Here is a 25,540-nt window from a genome sequence, read left to right on the forward strand (position 1 = left end):
TGGTCCTGCCGCGATGCACGGGATGATGCCATGGTTGAGTTCGCTGCGCCCTTAGGTTCCTTCCTCCGACTTAGCCAGGTCTGGGTCCTTCCCATAGTGCCTTTCACATGATAAATGTGGGGACTAGACCCCTGCATATCATTTGGAACTTACATCAACAAACATCACCAGACCTAAACATTTTGAACAAATTACTATTTCTTATTCAATATATACAACCCAACAATCATGTCTTCTCCCAACAACAAGTCACCTTCTGCTCTCAATCTCGATGGCACCGGCGACGAGAAACCCCGGCTCACTGAAGAGGAAAAGAAGCAAAACCACATTGCATCAGGTAAGTGTTTACATACACATCTCAGCTATTACATGAATCTTCCCGCTTTAAACCTACTCCTTCCAGACTTGTATGGCTAACAACAATTGACAGAACAAAAGCGCCGGCAAGCAATCCGTGAAGGTTTTGATCGTTTGACAGAGCTTGTGCCCGGCTTGGAAGGACAGGGGAGATCCGAGGGTCTCGTGCTCAAGCGTACAGTGGACTACATGCATGATCAGATTGCAGAGCGCCAAACGTTGATCGCACGAATTGAAGCCGCTGGTGGCCAGGTGGACGAGCAACACAAGAGGTAGGTGATCATCTGATCACGTTTACGGTAACGAACCAGCTTAACGATGGTATATCTAGGGCGTTATATCAACAAGTCCAGCAAAATCAGAAGAGAAACTAGTTAGACTATTCACTCGAGTGGACATTATCCCTATTGCCGACGGTCTAGAGTATCCCGAGTGCCGGCATTACTCAAACATCGCCAACCTTGGACGTGGGGCGACGGCACTCAAACCACTCGATACATACATTACTCAACCAGTCCTAATGTAACTCCACCTGCAATATTGCAACGAGACGCGCAACTGAGGCTACTTCCACTCATGGTACGGCTAGAGAAAGACTAGTGTAGATAATAATAATAATAATGCATTAATACATAATTCTTTACACTTGTTGTTACATCTTAAAAAATACGTGATAGCTGTCTAGGCGAATGTTTCTACCATGGTTCTCAACCGCTCTCGCAATTCCTCCGGCGTTAATCTCTCCTTACCCAGCGCAACCTGCTGGTTCTTAACGTCGTCTTCTCCGACAACAAGAATCTGGCCATAGCCATTATTTCTGGCCTCTTTGATCTTGGCTCCAAGAGGTCGAGCGGTTGTATCCATGTCTACTGCCAATCCAGTTGGTCGGAAAGCATTGTTCTGGCTAGGCAACGCACCGCTTTCTAGCTGTTGATAAAACTGCTTGTTTTGGCCAACCAGCACATCACGTACATGTTCCGCCCAATCCAAAACAGGCACCGATGTGTTGACAGTGAGGACAATGGCTTGACGAGGATTTAGCCAGAAAGGCCATTTACCATCGTATTTCTCGATCAAGAGTGCCATGAGACGCTCTACAGAGCCTAGAACAGCACGGTGAATCATGACAGGACGCACGGGTCCGTACTCGGCCAGAAGGGCAGGATCCTCGGTTGTCTCGCCCCTAGCCTCGTACTCTGGTGCAGGCGCTTGATATTCAAGTTCGAATCGCTTGGGAAGTTGAAAGTCAAGCTGGATGGTGGCTGTCTGGTGGTCTTTTCCATCGGAGTCCGTGAGAACAATGTCAATCTTAGGACCATAGAAAGCACCGTCTCCCTCCTTGACACCCCATTCCATGCCTGATGCATCCAGTGCTCGCTTCAGGGCGCTCTCGGCCTGGTCCCATTCCGCCTCAGTACCGATGTAGTGGTCCTTGGGTCGGGTGGAGAGTGCCAGACGGTAGCTTGTGCCGAAACGAAGGACTGTATAGACTACCTTGACAAAGTCCAGGGTCTTCTTGATTTCCTCCTCCACCTGGCTTGGTCGGCAAAATATATGTCCATCGTCCTGATGAAAACGTCGAACACGAGTAAGTCCACTCAATGCACCAGAAATCTCGTTACGGTGCAGAGGGCTAAAGTCGGCATAGCGAACGGGAAGATCTCGATAACTGTGTCGTTTGGAAGCAAATACGAGACAATGGCCGGGACAATTCATCGGTTTCAAGCCATAGTCGCCTTCCTCTTCCTCTGCTGGTTTCAAGTTTTCCTGGTGGCTCCCACAGCACCCACCATGTTGCGACGGCGGCGGTTCTGTGTTTCCCCTCACAGCATACATATCGTCTGCGTAGTTTTCCAAGTGGCCTGACTTAGCCCATAGTGACTTTTTGTAAATGGTCGGCGTGATAACCTCCTCGAATCCATATCGCACGTATTGTTTTCGGAGGAAGTCGACAAGTCTGTTGAATATCCTCGCTCCATTTGGGAGAAATATAGGGGAGCCAGGGCTATAGATAGAGCTGATGAAGAGTTCCTGCTGGAGGCCAAGCTTGCGGTGGTCGGGAGGTTCTCGCTTTTCGGTCTTTTGAGAGTAAAAGCGACTGTGAGAAAGACACTTCTGACAAGTCCATTGTCGTTTGAATGTAGTATTTAAAGCCGCTCGGGCGGTCCTTGAGCGGATCATGACTCCTTCGGCACGCAATGGTGCAAGGCAATAACTGGCATTCAATAATTTTTGCTGAAATATGACGATCTAAAATTCCAAACCCACCTGACAGGCTTCAATTCGCTTGATGGACATTTGGCAGCTCGTTACTACTTAAAGCTTAGCGGTCAGTCCGGGCCGCTGTGGAAGCTTAGCGGTCAGCTATCGCCTATCGCCTGCTGGCAGGGTAGTGGTTGACATCTGAAGCCTGGTTGCATAGATTGTATCGCACAGTCTGCACGCAGGCTGGAGATAATGTGATGTTAATTCGGGCGCTTACAGAAGCTGTAGTGTATACATCCGCTGTTATGTGGTAATTGACATTGTGGCATGGTTCTTTGTGTGACTTTGACCCCTCCTCTATCCTGCGCTAACAGCCTGAAAGAACCCCGCCATACAACAAACAGAGCAATTGTTGAACATCCATCTTTACTAGCCAAAATTCACGACTCATCTTCATACCGTAACTTACACCTTGCACTTTAAAGACGTGTTCACGCATCGACTCCTCAAGCCTCGCGCGTTTGGCTCCTAAGACCAACCTTGCGGTTCCTGCGGACACAAGCCGCTGACAGGTCACAATATGAGCTTCGCCATCGAAGTCGCAGGCGATGCGAACCCGCTATCCTTACAATCACTATATCAGACACTACAATCTGCCACTTCAACTGACTATGCACAACGCCAGACGGCAGGCCAACAATTAACGTCATGGGAGCTCCAGCCGGGTTATTACTCTTCGTTGCAGGTTGGTCTAGCAGCAATCATAGGCAGGAATTGCTATGTACTTACAGACACTAACCAACTATCAGGCGGTTTATCTCGACAAATCACTTGCTTACGAAGTCCGATTTCTTGCGATTATTCAGCTCAAGAATGGCATCGACCGGTATTGGCGGTTATTTAACCAGGTAAAGAACAGCATAAAGCCGGACGAAAAGAGCTTGATACGCTCGCGACTATTCCAAGGTTCCATCGAAGAGGAACACTCGAACCTTGCTCTACACAATGCGTTAGTGGTGGCGAAGATCGTTAGAATCGACTATCCTGGAGAATGGCCGGATGCAATGGGAAATATCATCGAAATCCTTCGTTCGAGTCGAAATGGCAACCAAAGACACCTGCACGGCATTCTCGAGATCCTACTTCGGGTTGTAAAGGAGTTGGGAACAGCACGAATGAGGAAGAACCAGACCGCCTTACAATCCGTCACCCCCGAAATCGTCCACGTTCTGGCAGAGGTTTACTCTGAAAAGTCACAGGCATGGATGGGCTTTCTCACCGGCGGCCCAGGAGGTGAGGAAGAAGTTAAGCTGGCCATGTTCAACAGCTTGCTTGCCCTTAGGGTACTACGCCGACTCGTCATCATGGGTTACGAGCGGCCCCATAGTGATAATACTGTTGAGCAGTTCTGGACCCTGTCGCAAACCCAGTTTGGACAGCTTCTCGGCTTTGTCAGTCATGACTCCACGGTCCCCACGAATTATCAAGATATTGTTGGCAAGCATTTGCTCCAGTTTACTAAGCTTCACATCGATATGGCGGAGCAGCATGCCGCCAGCTTTGTGTTCCTCCCCAACTCTCTTCCACTGGTGCAATCATACTGGGAACTGGTTGCAAAGTTTGCAGAGGTTTTTGACAAGTCTGGCGGTATCCGACAAGGTCAATCGGAAGCCGGATCTGCAAAATCCAAAGTAGAGGGGCCTGTGCTAGAACGGTTGGCTCTTAAAGGTCTTTTGCTTCTCAGATCGTGCGTCCGAATAGCCTTCCAATCTGTACAAACATTCAGATGGAGAAGCCCGGAAACCAAGGCCGAGCAAGAGAGAGCGAAAACACTTGTCAAGTCGGAGCTTCTGAAGCCTGATCTCGTCATACAGATCGTCAACTCCATCATTACTCATCTTTTTGTCTTCCGCAAGTCGGACCTTGAAGGCTGGGAGGAGGACCCAGAGGAATGGGAACAACAAGAACAGAGCGAAGGCAATGCTTATGAGTGGGAAGTACGGCCATGCGCTGAAAAGCTGTTCCTTGATCTTCTCACAAACTACAAAGACTTGCTAGTCCCGCCACTGCTGTCATACTTCCAGACAGCACAAGATCCCCAAGCTGACATTGCTACTAAAGAGGCCATATATACTGCAATGGGTCTTGCAGCTGCTCATGTTCATCATGTTTTTGACTTTGATGCCGTCCTGGCTTCGACAATTGTCAACGACGCTCGGTTGCAGGGTGGCCTTTGCAAGGTATTGCGAAGGCGAATCGCTATCCTCGTGAGTCAATGGGCGCCTGTCAAGCTAGATGACTCTAGTCGGCCGATAGTCTACCAAATTTACCGTCATTTCCTCAACCCTGATGACGATACCAATGATGTAGTGGTCAGGATTACTGCGGCTCGACAACTGCGCTGGATCGCCGATGAGCTTGACTTTAACGTGGACGCATTCCTACCGTACACGTCAGATGTTCTATCGCAGCTCATCAACCTCGTCCAGAATGTTGACGTTGACGAAACAAAGCTAGCAATTCTCGAGTCGATTCGCATTCTGGTAACACGCATGGAAGATCAAGTATCACAGTTTGGAGACCAGCTCATGTCTGCTCTTCCGACGGTCTGGGAGAATTCAGGAGCCGAAGAATACATGATCAAGCAGGCAGTAACATCTATCTTTGCAGCCCTTGTGATGAGCATGGGTTCTGATTCTCAGAGATATCAACACTTTATGGTACCATTGCTTTCTGAGGCAGCCCGTCGAGGATCAGACCTGCATCTCCACCTGATTGACGAATCCTTGGAACTATGGAACAACATTCTCATGCAGAGTCACGCTCCATTAGCCCCTGAGCTGGTAAACCTTGCAGATCTTGCGCTTCCTCTCTTAGAATACGATAGTGAAACAGCTTCGCTAGCTCTCCAGGCGGTTGAGTCTTATATCCTCCTCGCCCCAGCATCTATGTTGGAGGATCAGTTGCGTCGCCCGACATTGGGTGCCCTGGCCAATATTCTAGACTCTAAGAGTCGTGAGCAAGTTCGTTTAGGGACAAACTGCATCGAGAACCTCATTCGAGCTGCAGTCGAGCTCGGTGGCTCGAATGGAGTATCAGTTATTCTGCAGGACATGGTCGAAATTGGCTTTATGAACAAGATACTTGGGAACCTACATGATGCTTGGGAATCACATCAGACTACAGGCCCCAACCGAAAGGTCAGCAAGCTCAGCACGATCACCGAGACGGATTATTTCGCAATCCTGGCACGCCTTGCGCTTGCCGAACCCACTTTATTTACCCAAATGTTGACCAACATGGGTTCTCTCGACCAAGTCTGGTCTTGGCTAGCATCCGAGTGGTTCTCGCATATGTCTGACATTGATCATATCGAACGACAGAAGCTTTACCTCTTAGGTTTGACAAGACTCCTAGAATTGCCTTCACCAATGCAAGAATTGGTGCTAGGCAAGCTTCAGGATTATCTCGACATGTGGATAAATGTGATTTCTGAGCTCCAAGACGGCGTGGCGAACGGTACAGACACTCTTATTTGGGGTCCGTTGGAGCCCACCGAATATGACACCCCCAAGATCATCGCAGAATCCCAAATGTCGGCTAAAGACCCCATCCACACTGTCCATGCTTTCGACTTTGTCAAACTACGTCTTCAGGATCTGGTAAGCAGAGTTGGAGGCGAACAGGCTTTTCAGGAGCAGTGGGCAGTCAACGTCGACAAAGAGGTTTTGGAAAAGTTTCAACTCATGGCATCCGGAGTGCAACGACAAGAGTAGGGTACTGGTCTGAGCATACCTGCACAATGCATGATCGGAGTTAACTTGTAAGAAGGGGCATGATATACCAGAGGTGGTTTTACAGCAGGGCTAGATCATTGATACTGAATTTCTATTAGACGTTACAACCTGAGTGATATCCTTGAAATCGTACTCATCCACTCTGAAATAACCGCCTCGTCTATAGCTTGCTCTGCCCCTCCTCGGGTATCTTGATAACAACCTTTCCCCAAGTACCTCTGCCTCCCAGAGCCTTCAACGCAGCTCCGGTCCTCTCCAGGCCAACAAATTCCTCATCTGTATACTCCGTACCCCTGAGCTTTCCCTCCTTGACGAGCTCCATGATGCCACCCCAGACCTTGGGTATCGTCTCCTGCTCGTGGATGGAATACGCGCCCCAGTGCAGTCCCACGATGGAGATGTTCTTAAGGAGAACCTTGTTCATCGCCACCTTTTCGATCTTACCGGCTGCGAAGCCGATGACGAGAATACGTCCGTTCCATGCTGTGCATTTCGTTGAGAGGTCAATTAGACCGACAGGGTCGTAAACAATGTCGACACCTCGAGAGTTGGGAGTTAATTTCTTAACCTGTGCAGGCCATGAAGCGTCGTTGTAGGAGATTACATGGTCGGCGCCGTAGGACTTAGCAATGTCAAGCTTGTGCTGTGTTGAAGCGGTCGCAATAACAGTTGCGCCAAATGCCTTGGCCACTATTACACATTAGTTTCAGCGCATTCATTAACAAGGGTGTCTTCTCATACCTTGAACAGCCGCAAGACCAACACCACCCGCGGCAGCATGGACCAGAACATAGTCGCCCTTCTTGATCCCTGCCCTCACAACCAGTGCGCCGTAACTTGTCGGCGCGGTGACAAACAGACCAGCAGCCTCCTTGAAGGACCAGCCCTCAGGAACTGGCAGCAGAGTGTCCTCAATAGCACAGATCTTGGTCGCAAACGCACCCTGAGACGCGCCAAAGACACGCGATCCAACAGGGAACTTGGGCTTGGAGCCATCGACAGGCGTAGCGATAACTGTGCCTGCGAATTCGGCGCCGGCAACCCAAGGAAATGCTACATAGAATTAGTATGTTATCCGGTGAATGAGTTTCTTCGCATTGAGATTCTTACGGGGCTGGTTCTGGTATTTTCCTTGGATCTGTAAAATGTCGAAAAAGTTGGCTGCTGCGGCGTGTACTTGGATGAGATATTGATCCTCCGAGGGCTTAGGATCGGGTAGGTCAGTGACCTGAAGCTGATCAGGGCCCTTTTTTCAGATCTGTTAGCCAATGGTCAATTGGAGAAATAATCCAAAGGCTTAAACTACCTTGAGATATTCGGTGATTTGGATGCCGCGCATAATGAAGATAAGTGTCTTGTAATATGCTGCTTGGATATGATACAATGGAGCTCAGTCACAAAAAAAAAAGTATGAGTAGTTATAGCAGGTTTCGCAATAAGTATCAAAAAAATGTTGCAAGATGCAAATTATAATTGATAGGAAGAGATGATAGAGAGGACACAAAGACAAGATTTAATAGCTGACGCGGGTACCTTGTTATGGCAACATGTTCCAAAGTCTGGGGTTACGCGGGGAAGACATCCATGAGCCGAGGCATCTTTCCCCAGCGATCGGCCCCATCATTTACTACTTTTACCTGTACAGGCACTCCAGGCTCACTCAGCTCCGTATCAGACTACTTGACCTTCATGCACTAATTAATTACATTTGCGCATCATTGGTAGTTGCACACATTGGAGATGAAAATCTGTTGTAACGTAACCCAATCATGCACTTAGGATATATCTGTCCCAGTACCAAACTGCATTACTCGACTTGTTTGACTTATCCTCATCATTCGTAATACTATGCATTGCTGAGCTGGTGAATAACCCTCCCCAAGCCAATAAGCGTAATTACCGATCAACTATCCGTAAATCTCTATCCGCTCAAAAGATGCTCAATGGCGCCCTGGACGCTTCCGCCGCTTCGTCTCAAGGCCGCAACATTCCGATCAAAGTCGAAGAATCCCATGTCGTTCAGCTGGCGCAGTTGCTCGGCGTAGCGCTCCTCAGGAGGCCTGTTATCGGCGGGTGCCGGAGGGTTCACGCCCGCGCCCATTCCACCGCCGCCGAACATTTGCATCATCTGCTGCATCATCTCCGGGTTCATGCCAAAAGGATTGTTGGCCTGGGCACCTCCGGAAGGAGGGAAGAGCGCAGCAAATGGGTTCGCGGGAGGTGGGCTAGTGGTTGAGCCCTGCTGTTCACCACCTTGGCCGGGTGTTGTTCCGGAAGTTTGCGCGCCAGCTGTACTATCTGCGGCACCTTGGCTAGGTGTGTTGGTTGAGCCTGTTTGTCCTGTCGCAGCCTGGCCTTGGCCTCCAGCTCCGTAGAGAGAACCGAGACCCTGGAGCTGTTGCATGAGCTGTGCGAAATCAGGCGGGTTGCCTCCGCCTTGCTGACCTCCCAGCATACCTGATAATCCAGCGAATGGGTTCACAGGAGGTTGGCCTGCCTGTGTTTGACCACCGGTACCCTGGGTATCTCCGGTCGCTGCTCCTTGAGGTGTCGTATCGGTAGCGCCAGGGGCAGGGAATGCTCCAGGCGCTTCTCCATTCAATTGTCGCTGCATTCGCATAGCCTGCGTCATCATCTCGGGGCTACTCATCATCTGTCTCATCATAGGCGACGAGATAATTTCGCGGGCGTTGGGCAGATTTCGTAGCATAGGATTCGACTCGATAAGCATGTTGATGAAATCGGGGTTGTTTAAGGCCTCGTTCATAGATGATCGGACATTGGGATCGGACATGAGGCGCTGAATACGTGCCTCGTCCATAGGAGCACCCATCTAGAGTTATGTCAGCAAGTAAGTTTCGAGACAGCAAGGGGAGCACACATACACCACCGTCGGGCCCAAACATGTCAAGTCCGGGAAGTCCATTTCCAAAACCAGCATATCGAGCACCCGTAAGGCCAGCGAAGGGCTGGTTCGCGGTGCCTGCAGCCATGTTGGCGGGGGCGGGAGTAGCTGTGGATGCACTGGCGGTGGGAGTCTGGTTGGGTTGTTGGTTACTGGCGGCGCTCTTGACCATGTGGATTGTGTTGTTATGCTTGATCTTGTATGTGCTCAGTGCATCATCATTCTTCATAACACGTCCCGAGTAGATCAAACGTTGGCGCTCGACGGGAATATTCTCAAATTCCTCGCCAGCAAGCTTGGTCTTGAGATCGAGGACAGTTGCGGTCTCGCTCATGGTGATAGTGTGGTTGCCCTCAGATGAGGTCTTCACCTTAAAGGTGATCTGAGAGTCGCTGCTCGGTTCAGGGTTGTCGGCCATGATAGCGGTTGCGTTGTGTTGTGCGGGATGAAGATATGGCGTGGCGCGGCGCGGCGCAACGAGGGGATTGGGAAGTGATAGCGGGGGGTTAGGCGGATGAAACGAGAGCGGGGAGAGCTCTTGGGTGGTGAAGCAGTATTAGACTAGACTATCGTGATTACTGGGTTTGACGTTGTTTCTGAAATAAGATATCGACGGATGTATTAGTTGGAAGAGTAAGTTCCCTCACCAAGGCTGGGCTTGAAGAGGCGAAGTTGAAACCCAGCGAAGGTTAAAGAAGGTAGGACCAGCACTCCAGTCCAGTATTGGAACTCGGCGCAGGGAAGGCCGGCTCGGGTGGTATTGCCAGTCAGTCAGTGACAGTGACGTGGGGCAATTCCAGGGTGCTAATGACGCGCAGTGGAGAAGGAACGTTTGAGCCGATTAAGCAAGAGTTGGAGAAGGACGAAAAGAGAAATAGCGATGTCTTCTTCTTGTTGATTACCTACTTTTATAAGTGATAGTTTTTGCGAAGGAGTTGACGTCTCTTTTTTTCTGTGCATAAGGTACCTACAAGCGAAAAAGGGTTGTTTCCTCCGGTTTTGTTTACTCCATGACAAACATCTTATGTCTTCCACCACCATCCATCATCTTCTCTAGCCAGATTACCTGCTCTTGCTTGATCTAACCAGGTATGCATCATTTCGGAAGATGAAATGAAATTGCTTCCTTTTTAACCGACAACGAGGACGTCATACAAGTATCCTTCAAACGTACGTTTTGCCTGCGGCATTTCATTGACTTTAGGCTACACATAAACGGGTGACTCAAGTAAAACGCCTTGAGATTGTTTCAAGAAAATGGATGCGTGGTTGAGTGTAAGCGTGGAGCAATCGGGCAAAAGGGAAAGGCAAACCCGTTCTACCAAGTTTGGGACAAGCATAGCATCGAGTCTGGTACAGAACTAGAAATATCTATTTGAGAATGTTATGCATGTCTGTCTCTACAGAGCCGCCTTTTTTTTTTTTTTTTTTTACACAACTATCGAAACCCAGCGATGTTTGCTGGTCCAGGGTAACCGATCTGCCGCCTACAAAACCTAGCTCTCAGAGTGAACTCTAAGTCATTCATCGTCAACCATCGCCATTTGATCTTGCACGCATAAGGCCTGATCAATAGAATGGCCGGGACACAACTCGAACCCGAATGATTGATCTGAACACAAGAGCTGACCATTTCCAAATTTGACTTAAGTAAAACGACATGGTCAACAACGAACCAGAACGCATAAGCCCACAATGATTCAAGGAATCTTTTACGCCAGGTTCTTCCCTCAGGAAGGTGAATAAAGACCCATCTTGTGCAAAATCGTATCTTTTTTTCGTTTCTAATAACATTCCAAGGCCCCAAGATTGTCGCTCAGTCTCCTGCGGGTTGCATCACCCCCGTGGACGGCTCAACTAAATCCCCTCTTATTGACTTTGACGTGCTTCATGAGTACATCATTCCCAGGCAGGCTTTTTGCAATCGCTACCTGAGCATTAACACACCAGATGGGAAGTACACGGTACTAGGACACCCCGTGGTAATTCCTCACACAAAATACTCTCGCAATGAGTTTATCTTCAACTTTGGTCTCGTCCTTGACGCCGACGTCGACCATGTGCCTTATGAGCGCGTCGTCCGCGGTCTAGCCTCTACTTTCTCCGAAATGGAGAAGCAGAACGAGTATCTTAGCCAGAACGCAGAGACCAAGGGAGCAGGAAGAAGGCCTATCGACAGCTTATTAGAGATTGTCAAGGAGGATCTAGATAACTACGGAGAGTGCATGATTCCCGTTGGTAAGTCTTTACTCGTCGTCGAAACATATCCTATAATACTCATCACTTCATAGACGAGGCCAACACCATCAATATGAAGCTCTTCCCCCATCATATTGACCCTCCCAGGGTTCGAGGCTGGCATGTCCCCGTACCCAAAGCCAAATTTGCCGACATTATGGACCCTACGTGGGATCTCACCCTGCAAAAGGTCATTTCCCATATCGATGGTGTCTCTGACGTTCGACGCATCGCTCACGCAGCTTCCGTCTCACTCGAGCTAGCCAAGACTGCACTCCGCCATCTTCTTTACTATGATACTATCCTTCTTCTCGACATGTTCTTTTTCAGTGCATGTTACGCACCTCGTCCCGGCATCCATGACTTTATTCGAAACATTGACGGAATGGTTGACGAGTGTGCTTCGTATGTGTCTCACGGCCGTGGACTTGTGAGCAACTATCATCTTATCAAACTCATGTCGACGTTTACTCCTGGCAAGTCCGTCATGGAGTGGCTAAAGGGCCATCAAGACTCAGGCTTCGAGGTCTTGCGCTTCGTCGATGTTCGTAGATTCGTCCAATTCGGCGTCATTAAAGGGTGTATATACAGGGTGCACAAGTTTGTCGTCTCCAAGCAATACCTGGCTGCTCTGGCGTCTGGTCAGAGCCGGCCAATCCCAGGAGGAGATCCACTGCAGAAGTATACAGATGGCTGCCATCATTTCGACCAGATCATTACAGAGCAAAACTTGACCGACAGCGACATTATGGAGAAGCTCAAGAAGCTACCGGTTCCAAAGGGTGATTTGGCAGTCTTTTACAGATAGATTCAGAACCGACCGTGTTATACCCATAAGTTGTATCATTTTACATCGTTTCTATGGTATCATGCAGATTAATATAGTACAGTGTGTTATCTTATACGGCAAAGGTGTGCCGATTTCACGCAGCCTCCTCATCTATCTGATCCTCTGGCCCTGTATCGATCGCGTATTTCACGCTTATCGGGCAGTTCAATGTCGGGGTTGTTGACAATCCGAAGCCTGGCCTTTTTCCTCTCCGCCATTCTGGTAATCTCCATATCCGACAAGTTCGCGCCGGCCGCCTCCATTTCTTTCTTAAGCTCTTCCTTCATCCTGCGTAGAAGACCCGTGCCGGGTTGGCCAGCGTAAAACTCGCCGCTCTTTTTGAATTCCGCATCATCGATCAGTTCGACAATGCGCACGTTGTGCTTGCCCTTTCGCATGATGAGCATGCGGTCATCGATGAGGAACTTGGATGTCTCTTCGGGGAACCAAGCCTTCATAGGCGTCCAGGACAGGTTTCCGGGGACGAGTCCTTTCTTCTGGCCAGGCTGGGCAGCGATGTAAGCACCTTGCTGCGAAAGGAGGCGCTGACCCTCGCTGCTACTTGAAGCCAGACCACATGCATGAAGAATTTTGGCTGGTGAAAGATTCATAATAGAGCGGGGCAGCTTGATATCGCTTCTCGGTGCGTTGTTGGGAGTGATGATACCTGATTCAGGCGTAGGTTCTTTACCAATACCACTTAGTTTGCCGAAGCGATATTGGTGCTGCTGTGCCTCCTTGACAGCCTTTTCTGGACCGTGGATAAGTGAAACAAAATCGAAAGCCAGGGCGTGCTGCGCCTTTCGCTCCTGGGGATTGGCTCGGTGCTCCTCCATGATCTTGGAGATTGTCTCCAAAGGCATGAAGGTAAACAGCTTGAGAAGCCTCTCCACCTCGTCGTCTGAGCGTCGGACAAAGTATCCGTACAGATCGAATGGCGTTGTCTTGAACTCATCGAGCCAGACAGCATTTCCTGCACTCTTGCCAAACTTGGCACCAGAAGCATCAGTCAATAAAGGAACAGTGAAACCGACTGGCTCATGGTCCCATGTCGACGGCATCTTCAGGTGGGGAGCCTCCTCGGTTTCGCGAATGGTCTTGAGGGCATCAATACCAGCGGTGATATTTCCATACTGGTCGGAGCCTCCAATCTGCATCTGAATGCCGAGTTTGTTGTACATGTGCCAAAAGTCCCATCCTTGAAGGAGAGGATACATAAATTCACCCAGTGACATTCCATCGCCTTCAGTCATCTTGCGCTTCACACTAGAATACTGGGTTAGGCTGTGGCACGGCTGTTTTGGGGTAACGGAAGAACTCACGTATCTCTAGCCAGCATCGGTCCAATCCTCGTATGTCTGGCTATCCTCTTTGCAAAGTCATAGAGAGTGAGATTTCCCAGCCACATATTGTTGTTCAATAATCGATGAGTGGCAGCCCAATCATTAGGATAGCCATACTTTTCCTTCAGTTTGTGTACGTTACTCCATATCCTAGTCAATTGGACATGTATCTTGGTGATATTCTTCGAGATGTCGGCATTGGAAAGAATCTGTCGGCTTTCAAGTCGGTCAGTAGGATCGCCGATGCGGGCAGTCGAGCCACCGATCAAGGTGACAGCGGGATGGCCATGGAACCACATCCAGAACATGGGCATCATTGGTAGCAAGTGACCGACGTGCATTGAGTCAGCGGTAGGGTCAATACCGACGTAGGAACCTATCCGCCTCACACGCATTATTTCCTTTATTTTCTCAGGTGTGCTGTAGTATATAAGTTAGATACAGTGCTTTGGTCATTATGTCGAGTGTCGCATACCCTGCCACATCCTTGATATATCCTCGTTCTTGAAGAATATCCCATGTATGTGGAATCTCTCCCTTCTCAATCTTTTCAGCCCTCTCTTTCCATCTTGCTTCACCTTCTGCGACCTTGTTGAGGTATGTTGTCGCAATGAATCGAACTTGGAGGGACCGTTGTCCGCTAAGACATGTCGAATATATGGTAGGTCGGGTGGACGGAAGTCTCGAGATGAGGGCCCGACTTGCCATGGCTAATGGTTAGAGCGAAGCGCTCAAGTTGTGATGAAGGAATTCCAGGTGAATCAATAGAATGTCGACATGTGAAATTCCAATCCGTTCACAAATTCTACCTGGGCCTGAATAGCTTGAATGCTAGTACCAAAAAATTCCCTAAGCGACGTCGGACGAGACGAGATCCATGTTCCAAAAGAAAAAAAGTCTTGACCAATCACACAAGGGTCTACAAGATAGACATTGATTGGGCCTTGTACAACTTTAAGTATCCACATCACAGGGAAACCTTCGGAGCGCAGCCAACCAATCACAAAACATGTAATTCGAGATCCTCGGCAATGAGGCTGCTTCAGTTCCGGGTCGGTTTGAATTGAAGGATCCCATACATCATCAACTCTAACTATTCCAAAGCTCTTCGAAGCAGCCACCAATTGAGTGCCGCGACAACACCACAAGAATTCTCAAAAGACTTCAAAATGGCCTCAATTGCGCGTTCCTCTCTGCTTAGGCAGACCGCTATGGCTTCTCGATTGGCCACTGCTGCTGTCCCCGCGACCCGAAGCGCTTTCATGCCTAGCATCCGAACTCAGCTTAAGAGCGTTGCTGCTTTCCACAACACCACCCGACGATCTGCTATTCTCCCTCCCGGACCTCGTAAGTGTGATGGTTCCAGAATATAGCTACTATCACTGACAACAATTTGTAGAGCGCATTGAGGGTGGAGGTATGAAATGATTTACCCAGAAGCTGGATTGCAACTCAACTGGCTTCACATGATATTGGCTTGGATAACTGACACACTCACTCACAGTCAACGATCCTGCTCCCGTTCCCGAGCCCAGCTCCACTCACGGTTCCTACCACTGGACTTTCGAGCGTCTCCTCGCCGCCGGCCTCGTCCCCTTAACCGTCGCTCCCTTCGCTGCTGGCTCCCTCAACCCTACCCTCGACGCCATCCTCTGCAGTGTCCTCCTTCTTCACTCCCATATGGGTTTCCAGCAGGTCGTCATCGACTATATTCCCTCAAGGACCTACCCTGGTCTCCGCAAGACCTTCAACTGGCTTCTCAATATTGCTACGGTTCTTGTCGGCGTGGGACTGTACGAGTTCGAGACCAACGACGTTGGTATCACCGAGGCTGTTCGACGAGTTTGGAAGGCGTAAGTCGGTAGATGGCTGATTGAATATATGTATATGAAGGAAGCATATTGTTGGCAGTATTACTTGTCGCGCAGGTTTATAGCTGCGGGCACCTGTATAGAAAATTTCCTTTGAGTTATTAAGATTGCGTCAATTTCAAACAAGACGATTCCCCTTTTCAGCGATAAAGGATCGGAGCCAGACTGCGCAAAATCACTTGTTTTACTGTTTCAATCCATTGCTATATTTCATACTAACGTTAAACTCCCTTGTCCTTTTCTAATTCCAGTTATGAAGATCAAATAGTCAATGACGTGATCTCGCAACCTCCGCCTCGATCCATCTCGGGTGTAGGAGGGGGCAAGTTTTCCGACTTTGTGCATATCCAGCAACTGGCATACATGTTCACTCTGTCGATGCAGGCTCCATCAGTGCGAGCACCGTGCTGCTTAGGAGTGAATCCGTGACTTTCAAACTCCTTGATATACCAAGGGGTCAACGCGGAAGAACGAAGGAGCACACGGCCACCCATTGCCAATGCACGGTTCAGCTTTGTGATCTGAGCGGCAGCGGCTCGGGATCCGGTATCAAACCAGTCCATGCTGTCCATGACTACAGCAACAGTCAAAGTGCCAGGGGTAATGCGCGCGATGACTTCCTCAAGCTCATCAGTATGGATACGAAGACCGTTGAGAGCGCTAGGGCGAGAGAGTTTTGCGTGGGCCCGGGGACTGAGATAATCTGGATGACACTTCGGTGAGAACTTGCCATCCATGCAGACATAATAGTAAGGGTTATCGGCGGCGATATGAGTCTCCTCTGCAACAGGATCAAGAGTATTGACCATGTAGTGCCAGATGGCATGAGAACGAGTGTTCTTAGCAGCGGGCTTGGGGCCTTTGACCAAGTCCGAGTTGGCATGATCAGCCTCAATCATGGCTAACTGGTTCTTGGGGACACCAAGCGCAGCCCAGAGGAAGCTCTCTTGAGATACGACCAAATTGCAAACAAGCTTGGACAGAAGCGCAGGTCGAATCTTGCGTCGCCAAATTTCTCGCTGCTCATTAAGGGTCTTGGCCTCAAGGAGCTGCTTCACGGCCTTCTGCAGACCAAAGATTCGGGCAATCCAACGGAAAACACGGATTGCGTGACGGGAGCCTCCAGTGTCATAGAGACCGTAACCGCTGCTGTTCTGGAATACGTGAACGTTCTTGAGCCAATACTGGAGTGCGCGACCTGAAAGATGGGGCGAAAGCTTGGTGATAAGAAGCTCACGGAAACGAGGATGCTTGCCATCTCCGAATATCTTCCAGAAATCTTCATAAGACAGTGCAGTATATGAAGCTGCCTTGAGCTCAAGAAGATGATTTTGTGTGGGGTTCAGATCGACTGCATGAACACGAGCAGGGCTTTGAAGGAGGTATGAGAGAATGTTGTCGCCGGCGGAAGTGATGGCGAGAACCTTGTCGTCGGCATCAAGCTTCAGGATACGTTCATCAACGCGAGTATCTTCCCAAGTAAAAGCATAGATATACTCATCCTTGAACTGGGTATGCTTGGGAAGCTGCTCGTCGTAGTAGATGCGCCAGTGGTGATTTTGATAAAAGAAGGAAGGCAGAGGTAGGTTAGAAGAAAGGTTGGAAACGGCAGTGAGGAATGCCTTGGATCGAATTTCAGGTGCAGATCTTTCGATAGCTCGAGTCAAAGCATCTCCGTGATTGGCGGGATACAGGTAAGGGGACTCTGTAACCAAAGCATCAATGCGCTCAACGATCTCATGGGGGAGACTGGACGATGAGAAAGGCTTCTTGTGGCAACCAAGCCAAATATAGTAGGGAATGGCCCCCAATCCTTTGTTGCGAGTGTTGACGTTGAGGACAGTGCCAAACTTGTACTCGAGGTAATCTCGACGACTGGGTTCGAGACCGACCCGGTCAAGATCAAACCAGGAGCGCCAAAAGCTTCGCGACAAGAAGTTGACGTGACGATCCACAAGACCTCCAGTGTAGTTTCGGAAGGCAAAGTCGATCTTGTTCTGAACATAAAAGTCTACAACGCCCATGATGCCTTGAGGTGACAGGAGAGAAGTCACTGAATCGATGACAGAGTAATAGTCAGGCTAGTATCCAATTAGCATGTTGCTCAAGTATGGTGCCCGGTAAACCTACAATCATGGACAGACTGTATGACATTGTGATCAAGTCTGCTCCGCCAAAATCAGGACGTGGCTTATCGAAATAGCTCAGGGCCGGAGAACGAGGTGGAATTGGCTTCGAAGGCATGCCGGATTCATAATCCTCAAGACGAAACTTGCGAGCATCCTCACATACCACCTTGACATTCTTCCAGCCAAGACGGTCGAATCGCTTCTTCGCCACTTCACACAGAGACGGGGAAAAGTCGACGAGGTATACGCTAGAGAAGAAGGTAGGGACATCGACGAAGGCGCCCATGGCCTCAATGTTGAAACCAGTACCGCCGCCAATCTAGAAATTGGTATGTCAGCCATGTTAGATTATCGGACATCCGAACGAGACTCACATCGACCCAGACTCGCTTCGTCTTTTGATCATTCTTGGAGGCCATGTTCTTTAGCTTCGCCTGAAGTTGTGCGGCAACAAGCGCCAGCATGTCCTCTCGACCACGAAGGAGTACCTTTCGGGTAGCATCGTAAGCGCCGGCCTGCTTCTTGTAGAAGCTTTCGAGGGCATCTTGTTGGTTGCCCTTGGAGTCACCCTGGTGGGGTTTGAGGAAAGAAGAGTAGAAGAAGAGGAAGAAAGACTTGATCAAGCCCGGGGCTTCGTCCTGGCTCTTGCTGGAGAAGACCGAGGTAAGGCAGAGCGTACTGAGGGTAGCCGCAACGATACCGGCCAGCAGAGACTGGGCGTTAGCCAAAGATAACATGTTACCACCCTATGCCAATTAGCAGCGTGTCGATTTCAATGGATGAACAAAGGTTTACATGAGAAGCCATGGTACTCTCTCATGATATGCTGAGAGAATGAGTGTTGAAGGAAGGAAGCTATGTAAGCTGTGTTGAAGGCAGTTCACACAATCAGTATGAAGACGGAGAAGAATGCAAGAAACGAAAACTGGAAAAGCCAGAGCTATATACGCCAGAGATTCAAGCCGATATAAGTTAATCTGGGACTCGATTCGGGAGCAATGGTCTCGGCAGAAGGGCCATAACGCCTCACACGAAGTACTTGACGCGAAATCACTTGCGTCTGTTTGCAGGGCCCTGTTGATCTACCTGACCCCACCAGATAGCCATGATAACCCCGCCATCAGTGTTCATTCTAGGTATGAGCTGAGAGTTGGACAATGGGGATGGTAGCCAATAAGTGAAGCACATGCTCATGGTAGGTATAGTTCCATGGGTCTTGCGAGGCTGCGGCGGCGGCAGACATGTGCCATCCTTCGTTCGCTATGAAGAGTTTCCGTTGTATGTAGCGTGTGGGTGGGGTATAGATCAGTACTTGTCTCAACTCAATACAGACGACGATCTTGTTCTTGTATAGTGGAAGAAAATGAGCGTCTTTGGGCACGGCTGATGCTGGGAGAAGCTGAACCCTCCAGCACTCTGACGGATTCACGGGCTCTTCACTTAGGGAGAAAACGAAGTCAAGTGATTCCCTAAATTCTCATGAAATGTAGAAAGATGCTGCAGCATCTTGTTTAGTGAGTTGAGCCATGGTTGGAGTTTTCGTGTTAGTCGGTCGTTCCAGATGAGAGGCTCAAGCACCAATCAGAGAAGAGTAGCCCACCACATGTAGCAATCAACTCCAGTGTAAGGGCACCCACAACAGCCCCCCGAGATCGCAGTGAAAGCGGCATAGATACTAGTAAAAGTGTCCTTTGCAGTTGCAAAGAAAATGCCACATAGAGTTGCACGGAAGTTATCGGTTGTGATGGTTTTTTGTTGATTTTGCTATATAGGTAGGGCATCTTCACTCAGGGGAAGCATACGGGCAATCGGTGATGCTGAGTGAACGGCTATTGTTTGTATTAGGTACACTTTGTAGGACATAGCAGAGAGTGACAATAAACGACAATAATTTGTAAGTCATTCTCTTCGAGTTGTCTCCAAGGCAGGTATTGTACAATGCGAAAATCAACAAGCGCATAATAGTGCACTGGTACTTAACCTATATCTTCCCGTACCTGCCTTGAATGTATAAGTAGCTGCGGACCACTAAGATTGCTTCCCTCACAGCTGAGGTGAGAAAGTGGAGGGCTTCGAATTCAAGGGGTGAGGCAGGTACGTACCGACAGCATTTGCCCTGTGACGCACGTTAATAGGATCGCGCGTCTAACTAAAGATCCGAGCCGTGTCGTTCTCCATGTTCAGCTGTCGCATTTCATCAAACTCATCTCCTTAACCCCCGGTTCCATCTTACCAAACCACTTAGACGACATCGCAATTATATTCGGATTATTCCACGCTGGTTGAACCACTAAATATCCGCCATTATGCCGCCCGGATCAAGTCAGAAGGGAACTGGCAAGAAGAACTCGGCAATACAGAAGCAGAGCCGCAACACGACGCCAGCTCCAGCTGTCGCGACAGCTAGTCTCCCACCGACCGACTTTTATGATCCAGACTACCTCAACACCAGAGTCATTCTTTTCCGAAACCTCACATACGACGATATTGTCGACCAGTCTGCCTCCAATGCGACTATTCCGGATTCAAAGAGCCTTGACGGCATGATCGAACGTTTAAAGAACCTATCTAATATTATGGAGAAGCGCTCCACGTTCTATGACCGCGGTATGAGACACCTGGCAGATGAGCGTAAAAAACGACCATCCGAAGATTATGGGAGCCGCGAAGGAGAACAAGAAGGAAAGCGCCCAAAGCACAAAAGAAAGAAGCCCGATTCACTGGCACCGCAGGAGAGCAATGTTGGTACGTTTATTCGCTATGCGCCTGAGGCATTGGCGACAGATGCTTGCCAGTGCCCGCAACTATCCACCACTTTAAACTTAGGATCAAGGTTAACTTTTCGCAGAGCGTTCGTCGCCACTACGAGAGTCTAAAAACCGCAAACACGACCGCGACCCGAGCTCTCCTTTATCACCTACTCACGCTGGTTCACCTGGGGATGGCGACAAAAAGCTAAAAACAGAAGAGAAGAAAGAAGACGAAGAAGAGTCCTCTAGCTCAGAAGATGAGGGCGCGCCACCTCGTCGCGAACAACCTCAAGCTATGACGTTCGGCGAAGATCCCTCTACTTTCCCTGACCCAACTATATACGAAATCCGACCAACATACCCCGGAATGCCCGATGAAGAGCGCAAAGAGATTTATTCGGTTGCGACATACCCCCCTTCAGATCTTGCCGACCTCATTGCGGGCGACCCACCAGACAAGGACTTCAGCAATGCCAAACCCAACAGTCAGATCAACTTTAGTACGTTTTCAACATATGTCGAGCCATTCTTCCGACCGTTCTCCGAGGAAGATTTGGCCTTTTTGCGCGAACGAGGGGATCGTGTCACCCCTTTTGTCATGCCTAAACGTGGCAAGCGACACTATACAGAGATATGGGCCGAGGAGGATGGCGCTATGTCGATCGACACACCACAGCAAGGACGTGATAAACTACCACAGAATCAGCCACGAGGCAGTATCGACAACATGGATGACGATGTTGGAGAAACTGACAAGCTATCTGTTGGCCCCTGGTTGACCAGGTTGATGCAAACACTCAGGCCTGAGGCTCGTGCACAATCTGTCGATGACAAGCCTACGACAAATGGGACTACCAATGGAGATGTCAGTATAAGCATGAACGGTGATGCTGATGGTGAAGACAAGCCTGTAGGTTTAGATGATAAGTCAAATCAACAGCCCGCAGCTTTCATGTCAGAGTCGTCAACAGAGGCTTGGAAAAAGGCATCACATCCTAAGCTGGAGTACTCTCAAGTTGATGAACGCATCAAGCAGGAACTTCGACATATTGGTTTTCTACCCCTGGAAGGATTTGAAGCAGAGTACGACGGACATTACGACGACGAGGTTGCAGCAAGACTACGGCTTCTGCAGAACAGGCTCAAAGATCAGATGCTGATCAATGGTGCGCGTAAATCGCGTCTGACAGAGCTCGTCCGTGAACGCATGGCGTATCAAGAATACCAAACTATATTGGAAGATCTCGACTCTCAAGTACAGGCTGCGTATCTTAAGCGGACCAGAACCATGGGTAAAAGCAAGAAAACAAAGCGACCTGGAGGTGCGGGCGGTGGCAGCCACTTTGTTGGAGGTGCTGCAGGAACTGCTCGACCTGGTATTGGCGATGTCACCAAAACACTCATGGAGAGGCGGAAGCGATGGATCGACACTATTGGATCCGTGTTTGACGATGAGAGCCTAAGAAAGGTCCCAAGGATGACAGACCCTGAAAGTTCCATCTTCAAGCCTGTAGACATGACGGAACTCATGAACAAGGAGAAGGAACAATGGGACGAGGAGGTGGAGGAGGAATAGCAGTCCTATCTGGCCCAGACCCCTAGGCTTTGATTCCTATACATAACATGTCTTTTCGTGGTGCACTCTGATTTAAAGCAAGGCGTTTGACGGCATGGACCGGCGTTGAAGCGCAATTGTTTGCTATGTGGAATCGGGGGTGCTGCCAGCTATGGTTTGCTTCAGCGAGATAGATGCAGCATGTTGAATGACTACAATTCCAAATTGAAGGATGGTAATGAAGTTAAATGGCGTGCCACTAACTGTGTGCGAAGTAGAGCGACCGATTGGTCGTTTGTGAGCTTTTGGCTTCTAAAAACCAATTAAATAGATTCTTTGAAGCGTTATCGAATATGTATAACAGCGTACACAACTGATAAGTTCAGAGCCAATAGTAGTCTGAGTCTGGTCTATTCAATGATGTAAATCCCTGTCAAGGGCGGGCGCAGATACGTGACCAATCGACCGTCCTCTACTTATCAACGAAGCCGACCCTGGAAGTCCGTTATCTCAAGCTACAGGGACTAAGGCAGACGGATGTTACGGCCGAATAAGTCATGGGCGGAAACTCAAGCCAGGCTACCTTGATGCGGCTATTCCGTGCCGAGAAAGCTGCCATGCTACTAATCCAAGCCCCATCCTCCCTTTCATCTTCTTGATCTCTTTAATCTGTCGTCGATAAGTCAAAAAAAGAGTTTAATATCGCAAAGATGCATCTAGTACCTAAAGAGGTTCGTTTTCATTCGCCAAGTTTGAGAGACCCAGTTTGTCGAGCCATGTCGTTGGTTGGAGACATGGCCGTAGCAGGGTTGTTGCGACTACTACAGACAAGTATCAGCACTCTAACGCGCTTTATAGATCGACAAGCTAGTTATATCTCAGCTGGGAGTACTTGCACAAAGGCGTTTGGCGAGAGGCGTCAAGTTAAATCACTCAGAGTCCGTGGTAAGTATCCAAATATCGAGCCGTGTTGAGATATATAAAGCCAATGGCAATATTGCTGTGCCGTACCGCGACTAACACGATAAAATCATAGGCTCTCATCGCCAATAACCTCCATGAACTCATCAGAGATGGAAACCATACTGTATCTGACTTGATGGCGCTGGGCGCAACGATGTTGGGACGCCGTCATGTTATGCCCTCAGTCTGCGCCACCCTCCATGAGATTCAAGTCGAGGGCACCTTTCCATCTGGAACATACCTTGTCACGGTCCATAATCCCATCAGCTCAGACGATGGAGACTTACGCAGGGCTCTCTACGGGAGCTTTCTTCCCGTTCCAGATAATAGCATATTCCCCATGGCAGCTGCTGAAGAGTACCAACTCGATAAGCAACCCGGTGTGGTGATACCTGTCAAGACCAAAAAGATTACTCTCAACGAGGGAAGAAAGAGAATTCGCCTTCAAGTGACGAGTACTGGAGACAGACCTATTCAAGTTGGGTCTCATTACCACTTTATCGAGACCAACCCGCAGCTTGAGTTTGACCGTATTCGCTCATATGGATACCGCCTCGATATCCCAGCTGGAACATCAGTGAGGTTCGAACCCGGAGACACCAAGACTGTCACTCTGGTTGAGATTGGTGGTAACCGTGTGATTCGCGGCGGTAACAATCTTGCATCGGGCGTCGTCGACCTCTCTCGCGCTAATGAGATCCTTGCCCGACTACAAGAAGCTGGATATGCTCACAAGTCACACCCCGCAGGGGATATGGCCCATATTGACGCCTTCCAGATGGACCACGCCTCGTACGTGACAATGTTTGGCCCTACAACTGGCGATCTTGTTCGACTTGGCAGCACAGATCTCTGGATCAAGGTTGAACGGGACGAGACCATTTACGGTGACGAGTGCAAGTTTGGCGGCGGAAAGACGCTGCGTGAGGGAATGGGTCAGGCGACTGGAAGAACAGATGCCGAGACTCTCGATCTTGTTGTGACAAACGCCCTGATCGTGGACTGGACAGGTATCTATAAGGCAGATATTGGAGTCAAGGAGGGTATGATCGTGGGTATCGGAAAAGCAGGCAACCCAGACGTTATGGATGGCGTAACAGAAGGAATGGTTGTCGGCAGCTGCACCGATGTCGTTGCGGGTGAGGGAAAGATCGTCACCACTGGTGCGATTGACTCACATATTCACTTTATCTGCCCACAGCAAGTACCTGAAGCACTTGCGTCTGGTGTAACCACCATGCTTGGCGGTGGTACAGGCCCCAGGTTAGTCCAATATCCCCTCATGCCACATCGTCTCAGAAACTCATGATATTGATAGTGCTGGAACAAACGCAACGACTTGTACCCCTGGCGCTCACTACATGCGTACAATGCTTCAAGCATGCGATCAACTTCCCATCAACATTGGTATCACAGCTAAAGGTAATGACAGCTCTCCTGAGGGACTCCGTGATCAGGTCAATGCTGGCGCATGTGGTCTCAAGTTGCACGAGGATTGGGGCTGTACGCCAGCGGCTATAGACGCCTGTCTTAGTGTTTGCGATGAGTTTGATATCCAGTGTCTTATTCACACAGATACGCTCAATGAGTCTGGCTTTGTTGAGTCTACTATCGCTGCAATGAAAGGACGCACTATCCACACCTACCATACCGAAGGTGCTGGAGGTGGCCATGCGCCAGATATCATTTCTGTAGTAGAGCATGAGAACGTGCTCCCATCGTCTACCAACCCTACAAGACCATTTACACGCAACACTCTAGACGAGCATCTCGATATGCTTATGGTTTGTCATCACTTGTCCAAGAATATTCCTGAAGACGTGGCCTTTGCCGAAAGCCGCATCCGCGCCGAGACCATCGCTGCTGAAGATGTGCTGCACGACAAGGGCGCTATCAGCATGATGAGCTCTGACTCGCAAGCAATGGGGCGCTGTGGAGAGGTTATTCTGAGGACGTGGAATACAGCGCACAAGAATAAGGTCCAGAGGGGTTGGTTGCCTGAAGACGAGGGCACAGGAGCCGATAACGCACGAGTTAAGCGTTACGTGAGCAAGTACACTATTAACCCAGCCATTGCTCAGGGCTTTGGACATGTTATAGGAAGCATTGAGGTTGGAAAGTTTGCAGATTTGGTTCTGTGGGATCCTGCATGGTTTGGCACGAAGCCTAGCTATGTCCTTAAGGGAGGACATATTGCATATGCTCAGATGGTACATGATTTCTTCCCCCTTTAAATATTGCTGTTTACACTACTAACATCATCAGGGTGATCCCAACGCCTCTATTCCAACAGTCCAGCCCATTATTGCTCGACCCATGTTCTCACCCCACTGCGCTTCTACGAGCATTCTCTTCGTCTCATCCGCATCCATTGAAACGGGTGCCATTGCCTCATATGGCCTGCGCAGTCGTGTCGAGGCTGTCCGTGCCTGTCGGTCTATTGGCAAGAGTGATATGCGACACAACGATATCAAGCCTAAGATGCGTGTTGATCCTGAAAGTTATACTGTCGAAGCTGATGGGGAAATTTGCGAGGCAGCGCCTGCAGAAACCCTGCCACTTACACAGCAGTTCTATGTTTATTAAGCAGGGAAACAA

At 49.4% G+C, this 25,540-nt stretch overlaps 11 protein-coding genes across 11 annotated transcripts; 6 read left to right on the forward strand and 5 right to left on the reverse strand.

Moving 5' to 3' along the window:
* The first annotated feature begins 20 nt into the window (after positions 1 to 20).
* EDB82DRAFT_491464 (uncharacterized protein) lies at positions 21 to 992 on the forward strand. The gene is made up of 3 exons (XM_025738420.2): positions 21 to 337; positions 431 to 629; positions 689 to 992. Exons 1-3 carry the CDS (start codon positions 229 to 231, stop codon positions 729 to 731), a joined length of 351 nt encoding a protein of 116 aa, XP_025588162.1. The 5' UTR covers positions 21 to 228; the 3' UTR covers positions 732 to 992.
* On the reverse strand, positions 993 to 2,862 carry EDB82DRAFT_491466 (uncharacterized protein). Its single transcript, XM_025738409.2, has one exon. It carries the CDS (start codon positions 2,536 to 2,538, stop codon positions 1,039 to 1,041), a length of 1,500 nt encoding a protein of 499 aa, XP_025588161.1. The 5' UTR covers positions 2,539 to 2,862; the 3' UTR covers positions 993 to 1,038.
* An 84-nt stretch (positions 2,863 to 2,946) lies between these two features.
* Positions 2,947 to 6,454, forward strand: EDB82DRAFT_491467 (armadillo-type protein). Its single transcript, XM_065608388.1, has 2 exons — positions 2,947 to 3,307; positions 3,372 to 6,454. Exons 1-2 carry the CDS (start codon positions 3,143 to 3,145, stop codon positions 6,336 to 6,338), a joined length of 3,132 nt encoding a protein of 1,043 aa, XP_065465889.1. The 5' UTR covers positions 2,947 to 3,142; the 3' UTR covers positions 6,339 to 6,454.
* On the reverse strand, positions 6,455 to 7,907 carry EDB82DRAFT_491469 (uncharacterized protein). Its single transcript, XM_025738387.2, has 4 exons — positions 7,666 to 7,907; positions 7,470 to 7,605; positions 7,101 to 7,412; positions 6,455 to 7,049 (listed from the first exon to the last, which is right to left on the reverse strand). The coding sequence occupies exons 1-4, from the start codon at positions 7,696 to 7,698 to the stop codon at positions 6,520 to 6,522; spliced, it is 1,011 nt and encodes a 336-aa protein (XP_025588159.1). The 5' UTR covers positions 7,699 to 7,907; the 3' UTR covers positions 6,455 to 6,519.
* On the reverse strand, positions 7,908 to 10,134 carry EDB82DRAFT_491474 (uncharacterized protein). The gene is made up of 2 exons (XM_025738376.2): positions 9,245 to 10,134; positions 7,908 to 9,192 (listed from the first exon to the last, which is right to left on the reverse strand). The coding sequence occupies exons 1-2, from the start codon at positions 9,680 to 9,682 to the stop codon at positions 8,281 to 8,283; spliced, it is 1,350 nt and encodes a 449-aa protein (XP_025588158.1). The 5' UTR covers positions 9,683 to 10,134; the 3' UTR covers positions 7,908 to 8,280.
* Positions 10,135 to 10,697: 563 nt separating this feature from the next.
* On the forward strand, positions 10,698 to 12,339 carry EDB82DRAFT_491475 (nitrogen permease regulator 2-domain-containing protein). Its single transcript, XM_025738364.2, has 3 exons — positions 10,698 to 11,002; positions 11,065 to 11,502; positions 11,556 to 12,339. The coding sequence occupies exons 1-3, from the start codon at positions 10,960 to 10,962 to the stop codon at positions 12,308 to 12,310; spliced, it is 1,236 nt and encodes a 411-aa protein (XP_025588157.1). The 5' UTR covers positions 10,698 to 10,959; the 3' UTR covers positions 12,311 to 12,339.
* EDB82DRAFT_442474 (uncharacterized protein) lies at positions 12,340 to 14,583 on the reverse strand. The gene is made up of 3 exons (XM_025738353.2): positions 14,150 to 14,583; positions 13,654 to 14,094; positions 12,340 to 13,597 (listed from the first exon to the last, which is right to left on the reverse strand). Exons 1-3 carry the CDS (start codon positions 14,380 to 14,382, stop codon positions 12,439 to 12,441), a joined length of 1,833 nt encoding a protein of 610 aa, XP_025588156.1. The 5' UTR covers positions 14,383 to 14,583; the 3' UTR covers positions 12,340 to 12,438.
* A 260-nt stretch (positions 14,584 to 14,843) lies between these two features.
* On the forward strand, positions 14,844 to 15,531 carry EDB82DRAFT_472542 (CybS-domain-containing protein; the record flags this gene model as incomplete). Its single annotated transcript, XM_025738342.1, has 3 exons — positions 14,844 to 15,021; positions 15,074 to 15,091; positions 15,179 to 15,531. The coding sequence occupies 3 exons, from the start codon at positions 14,844 to 14,846 to the stop codon at positions 15,529 to 15,531; spliced, it is 549 nt and encodes a 182-aa protein (XP_025588155.1).
* Positions 15,532 to 15,805: 274 nt separating this feature from the next.
* Positions 15,806 to 18,411, reverse strand: EDB82DRAFT_422152 (uncharacterized protein; the record flags this gene model as incomplete). The annotated part of the gene is made up of 3 exons (XM_025738331.2): positions 15,806 to 17,626; positions 17,676 to 17,993; positions 18,049 to 18,411. 3 exons carry the CDS (start codon positions 18,409 to 18,411, stop codon positions 15,806 to 15,808), a joined length of 2,502 nt encoding a protein of 833 aa, XP_025588154.2.
* A 1,423-nt stretch (positions 18,412 to 19,834) lies between these two features.
* Positions 19,835 to 22,350, forward strand: EDB82DRAFT_534030 (histone acetyltransferases subunit 3-domain-containing protein). Its single transcript, XM_025738320.2, has 2 exons — positions 19,835 to 20,419; positions 20,523 to 22,350. The coding sequence occupies exons 1-2, from the start codon at positions 19,981 to 19,983 to the stop codon at positions 21,998 to 22,000; spliced, it is 1,917 nt and encodes a 638-aa protein (XP_025588153.1). The 5' UTR covers positions 19,835 to 19,980; the 3' UTR covers positions 22,001 to 22,350.
* A 405-nt stretch (positions 22,351 to 22,755) lies between these two features.
* Positions 22,756 to 25,528, forward strand: EDB82DRAFT_521821 (uncharacterized protein; the record flags this gene model as incomplete). The annotated part of the gene is made up of 5 exons (XM_065609093.1): positions 22,756 to 22,779; positions 22,838 to 22,924; positions 23,016 to 24,205; positions 24,261 to 25,152; positions 25,208 to 25,528. The coding sequence occupies 5 exons, from the start codon at positions 22,756 to 22,758 to the stop codon at positions 25,526 to 25,528; spliced, it is 2,514 nt and encodes an 837-aa protein (XP_065465890.1).
* Positions 25,529 to 25,540: the final 12 nt, after the last annotated feature.

Source organism: Fusarium venenatum, assembly GCF_020744135.1.
Source record: "Fusarium venenatum strain MPI-CAGE-CH-0201 chromosome Unknown EDB82scaffold_1, whole genome shotgun sequence".
NCBI lineage: Eukaryota > Fungi > Ascomycota > Sordariomycetes > Hypocreales > Nectriaceae > Fusarium > Fusarium venenatum.

Bases quoted from the DNA above. Each gene is read 5' to 3' on its own strand.
- EDB82DRAFT_491474 (XM_025738376.2), bottom strand. From the start codon at position 9,682: ATGGCCGACAACCCTGAACCGAGCAGCGACTCTCAGATCACCTTTAAG. The intron at 9,193-9,244 runs GTATGTGTGCTC...ACATAACTCTAG, and splicing joins TGTTTGGGCCCGACGGTGGT to ATGGGTGCTCCTATGGACGA.
- EDB82DRAFT_491469 (XM_025738387.2), bottom strand. From the start codon at position 7,698: ATGCGCGGCATCCAAATCACCGAATATCTCAAG. The intron at 7,606-7,665 runs GTAGTTTAAGCC...ATCTGAAAAAAG, and splicing joins AAATCACCGAATATCTCAAG to GGCCCTGATCAGCTTCAGGT. The intron at 7,050-7,100 runs GTATGAGAAGAC...AATGTGTAATAG, and splicing joins TGGTCTTGCGGCTGTTCAAG to TGGCCAAGGCATTTGGCGCA.
- EDB82DRAFT_491475 (XM_025738364.2), top strand. From the start codon at position 10,960: ATGATTCAAGGAATCTTTTACGCCAGGTTCTTCCCTCAGGAAG. The intron at 11,003-11,064 runs GTGAATAAAGAC...TAACATTCCAAG, and splicing joins CAGGTTCTTCCCTCAGGAAG to GCCCCAAGATTGTCGCTCAG. The intron at 11,503-11,555 runs GTAAGTCTTTAC...ATCACTTCATAG, and splicing joins AGAGTGCATGATTCCCGTTG to ACGAGGCCAACACCATCAAT.
- EDB82DRAFT_491467 (XM_065608388.1), top strand. From the start codon at position 3,143: ATGAGCTTCGCCATCGAAGTCGCAGGCGATGCGAACCCGCTATCCTTA. The intron at 3,308-3,371 runs GTTGGTCTAGCA...ACCAACTATCAG, and splicing joins GTTATTACTCTTCGTTGCAG to GCGGTTTATCTCGACAAATC.
- EDB82DRAFT_491466 (XM_025738409.2), bottom strand. From the start codon at position 2,538: ATGATCCGCTCAAGGACCGCCCGAGCGGCTTTAAATACTACATTCAAA.
- EDB82DRAFT_491464 (XM_025738420.2), top strand. From the start codon at position 229: ATGTCTTCTCCCAACAACAAGTCACCTTCTGCTCTCAATCTCGATGGC. The intron at 338-430 runs GTAAGTGTTTAC...AACAATTGACAG, and splicing joins GCAAAACCACATTGCATCAG to AACAAAAGCGCCGGCAAGCA. The intron at 630-688 runs GTAGGTGATCAT...TGGTATATCTAG, and splicing joins GTGGACGAGCAACACAAGAG to GGCGTTATATCAACAAGTCC.
- EDB82DRAFT_442474 (XM_025738353.2), bottom strand. From the start codon at position 14,382: ATGGCAAGTCGGGCCCTCATCTCGAGACTTCCGTCCACCCGACCTACC. The intron at 14,095-14,149 runs GTATGCGACACT...TATATACTACAG, and splicing joins TATATCAAGGATGTGGCAGG to CACACCTGAGAAAATAAAGG. The intron at 13,598-13,653 runs GTGAGTTCTTCC...CCAGTATTCTAG, and splicing joins CCGATGCTGGCTAGAGATAC to TGTGAAGCGCAAGATGACTG.
- EDB82DRAFT_534030 (XM_025738320.2), top strand. From the start codon at position 19,981: ATGCCGCCCGGATCAAGTCAGAAGGGAACTGGCAAGAAGAACTCGGCA. The intron at 20,420-20,522 runs GTACGTTTATTC...AACTTTTCGCAG, and splicing joins ACCGCAGGAGAGCAATGTTG to AGCGTTCGTCGCCACTACGA.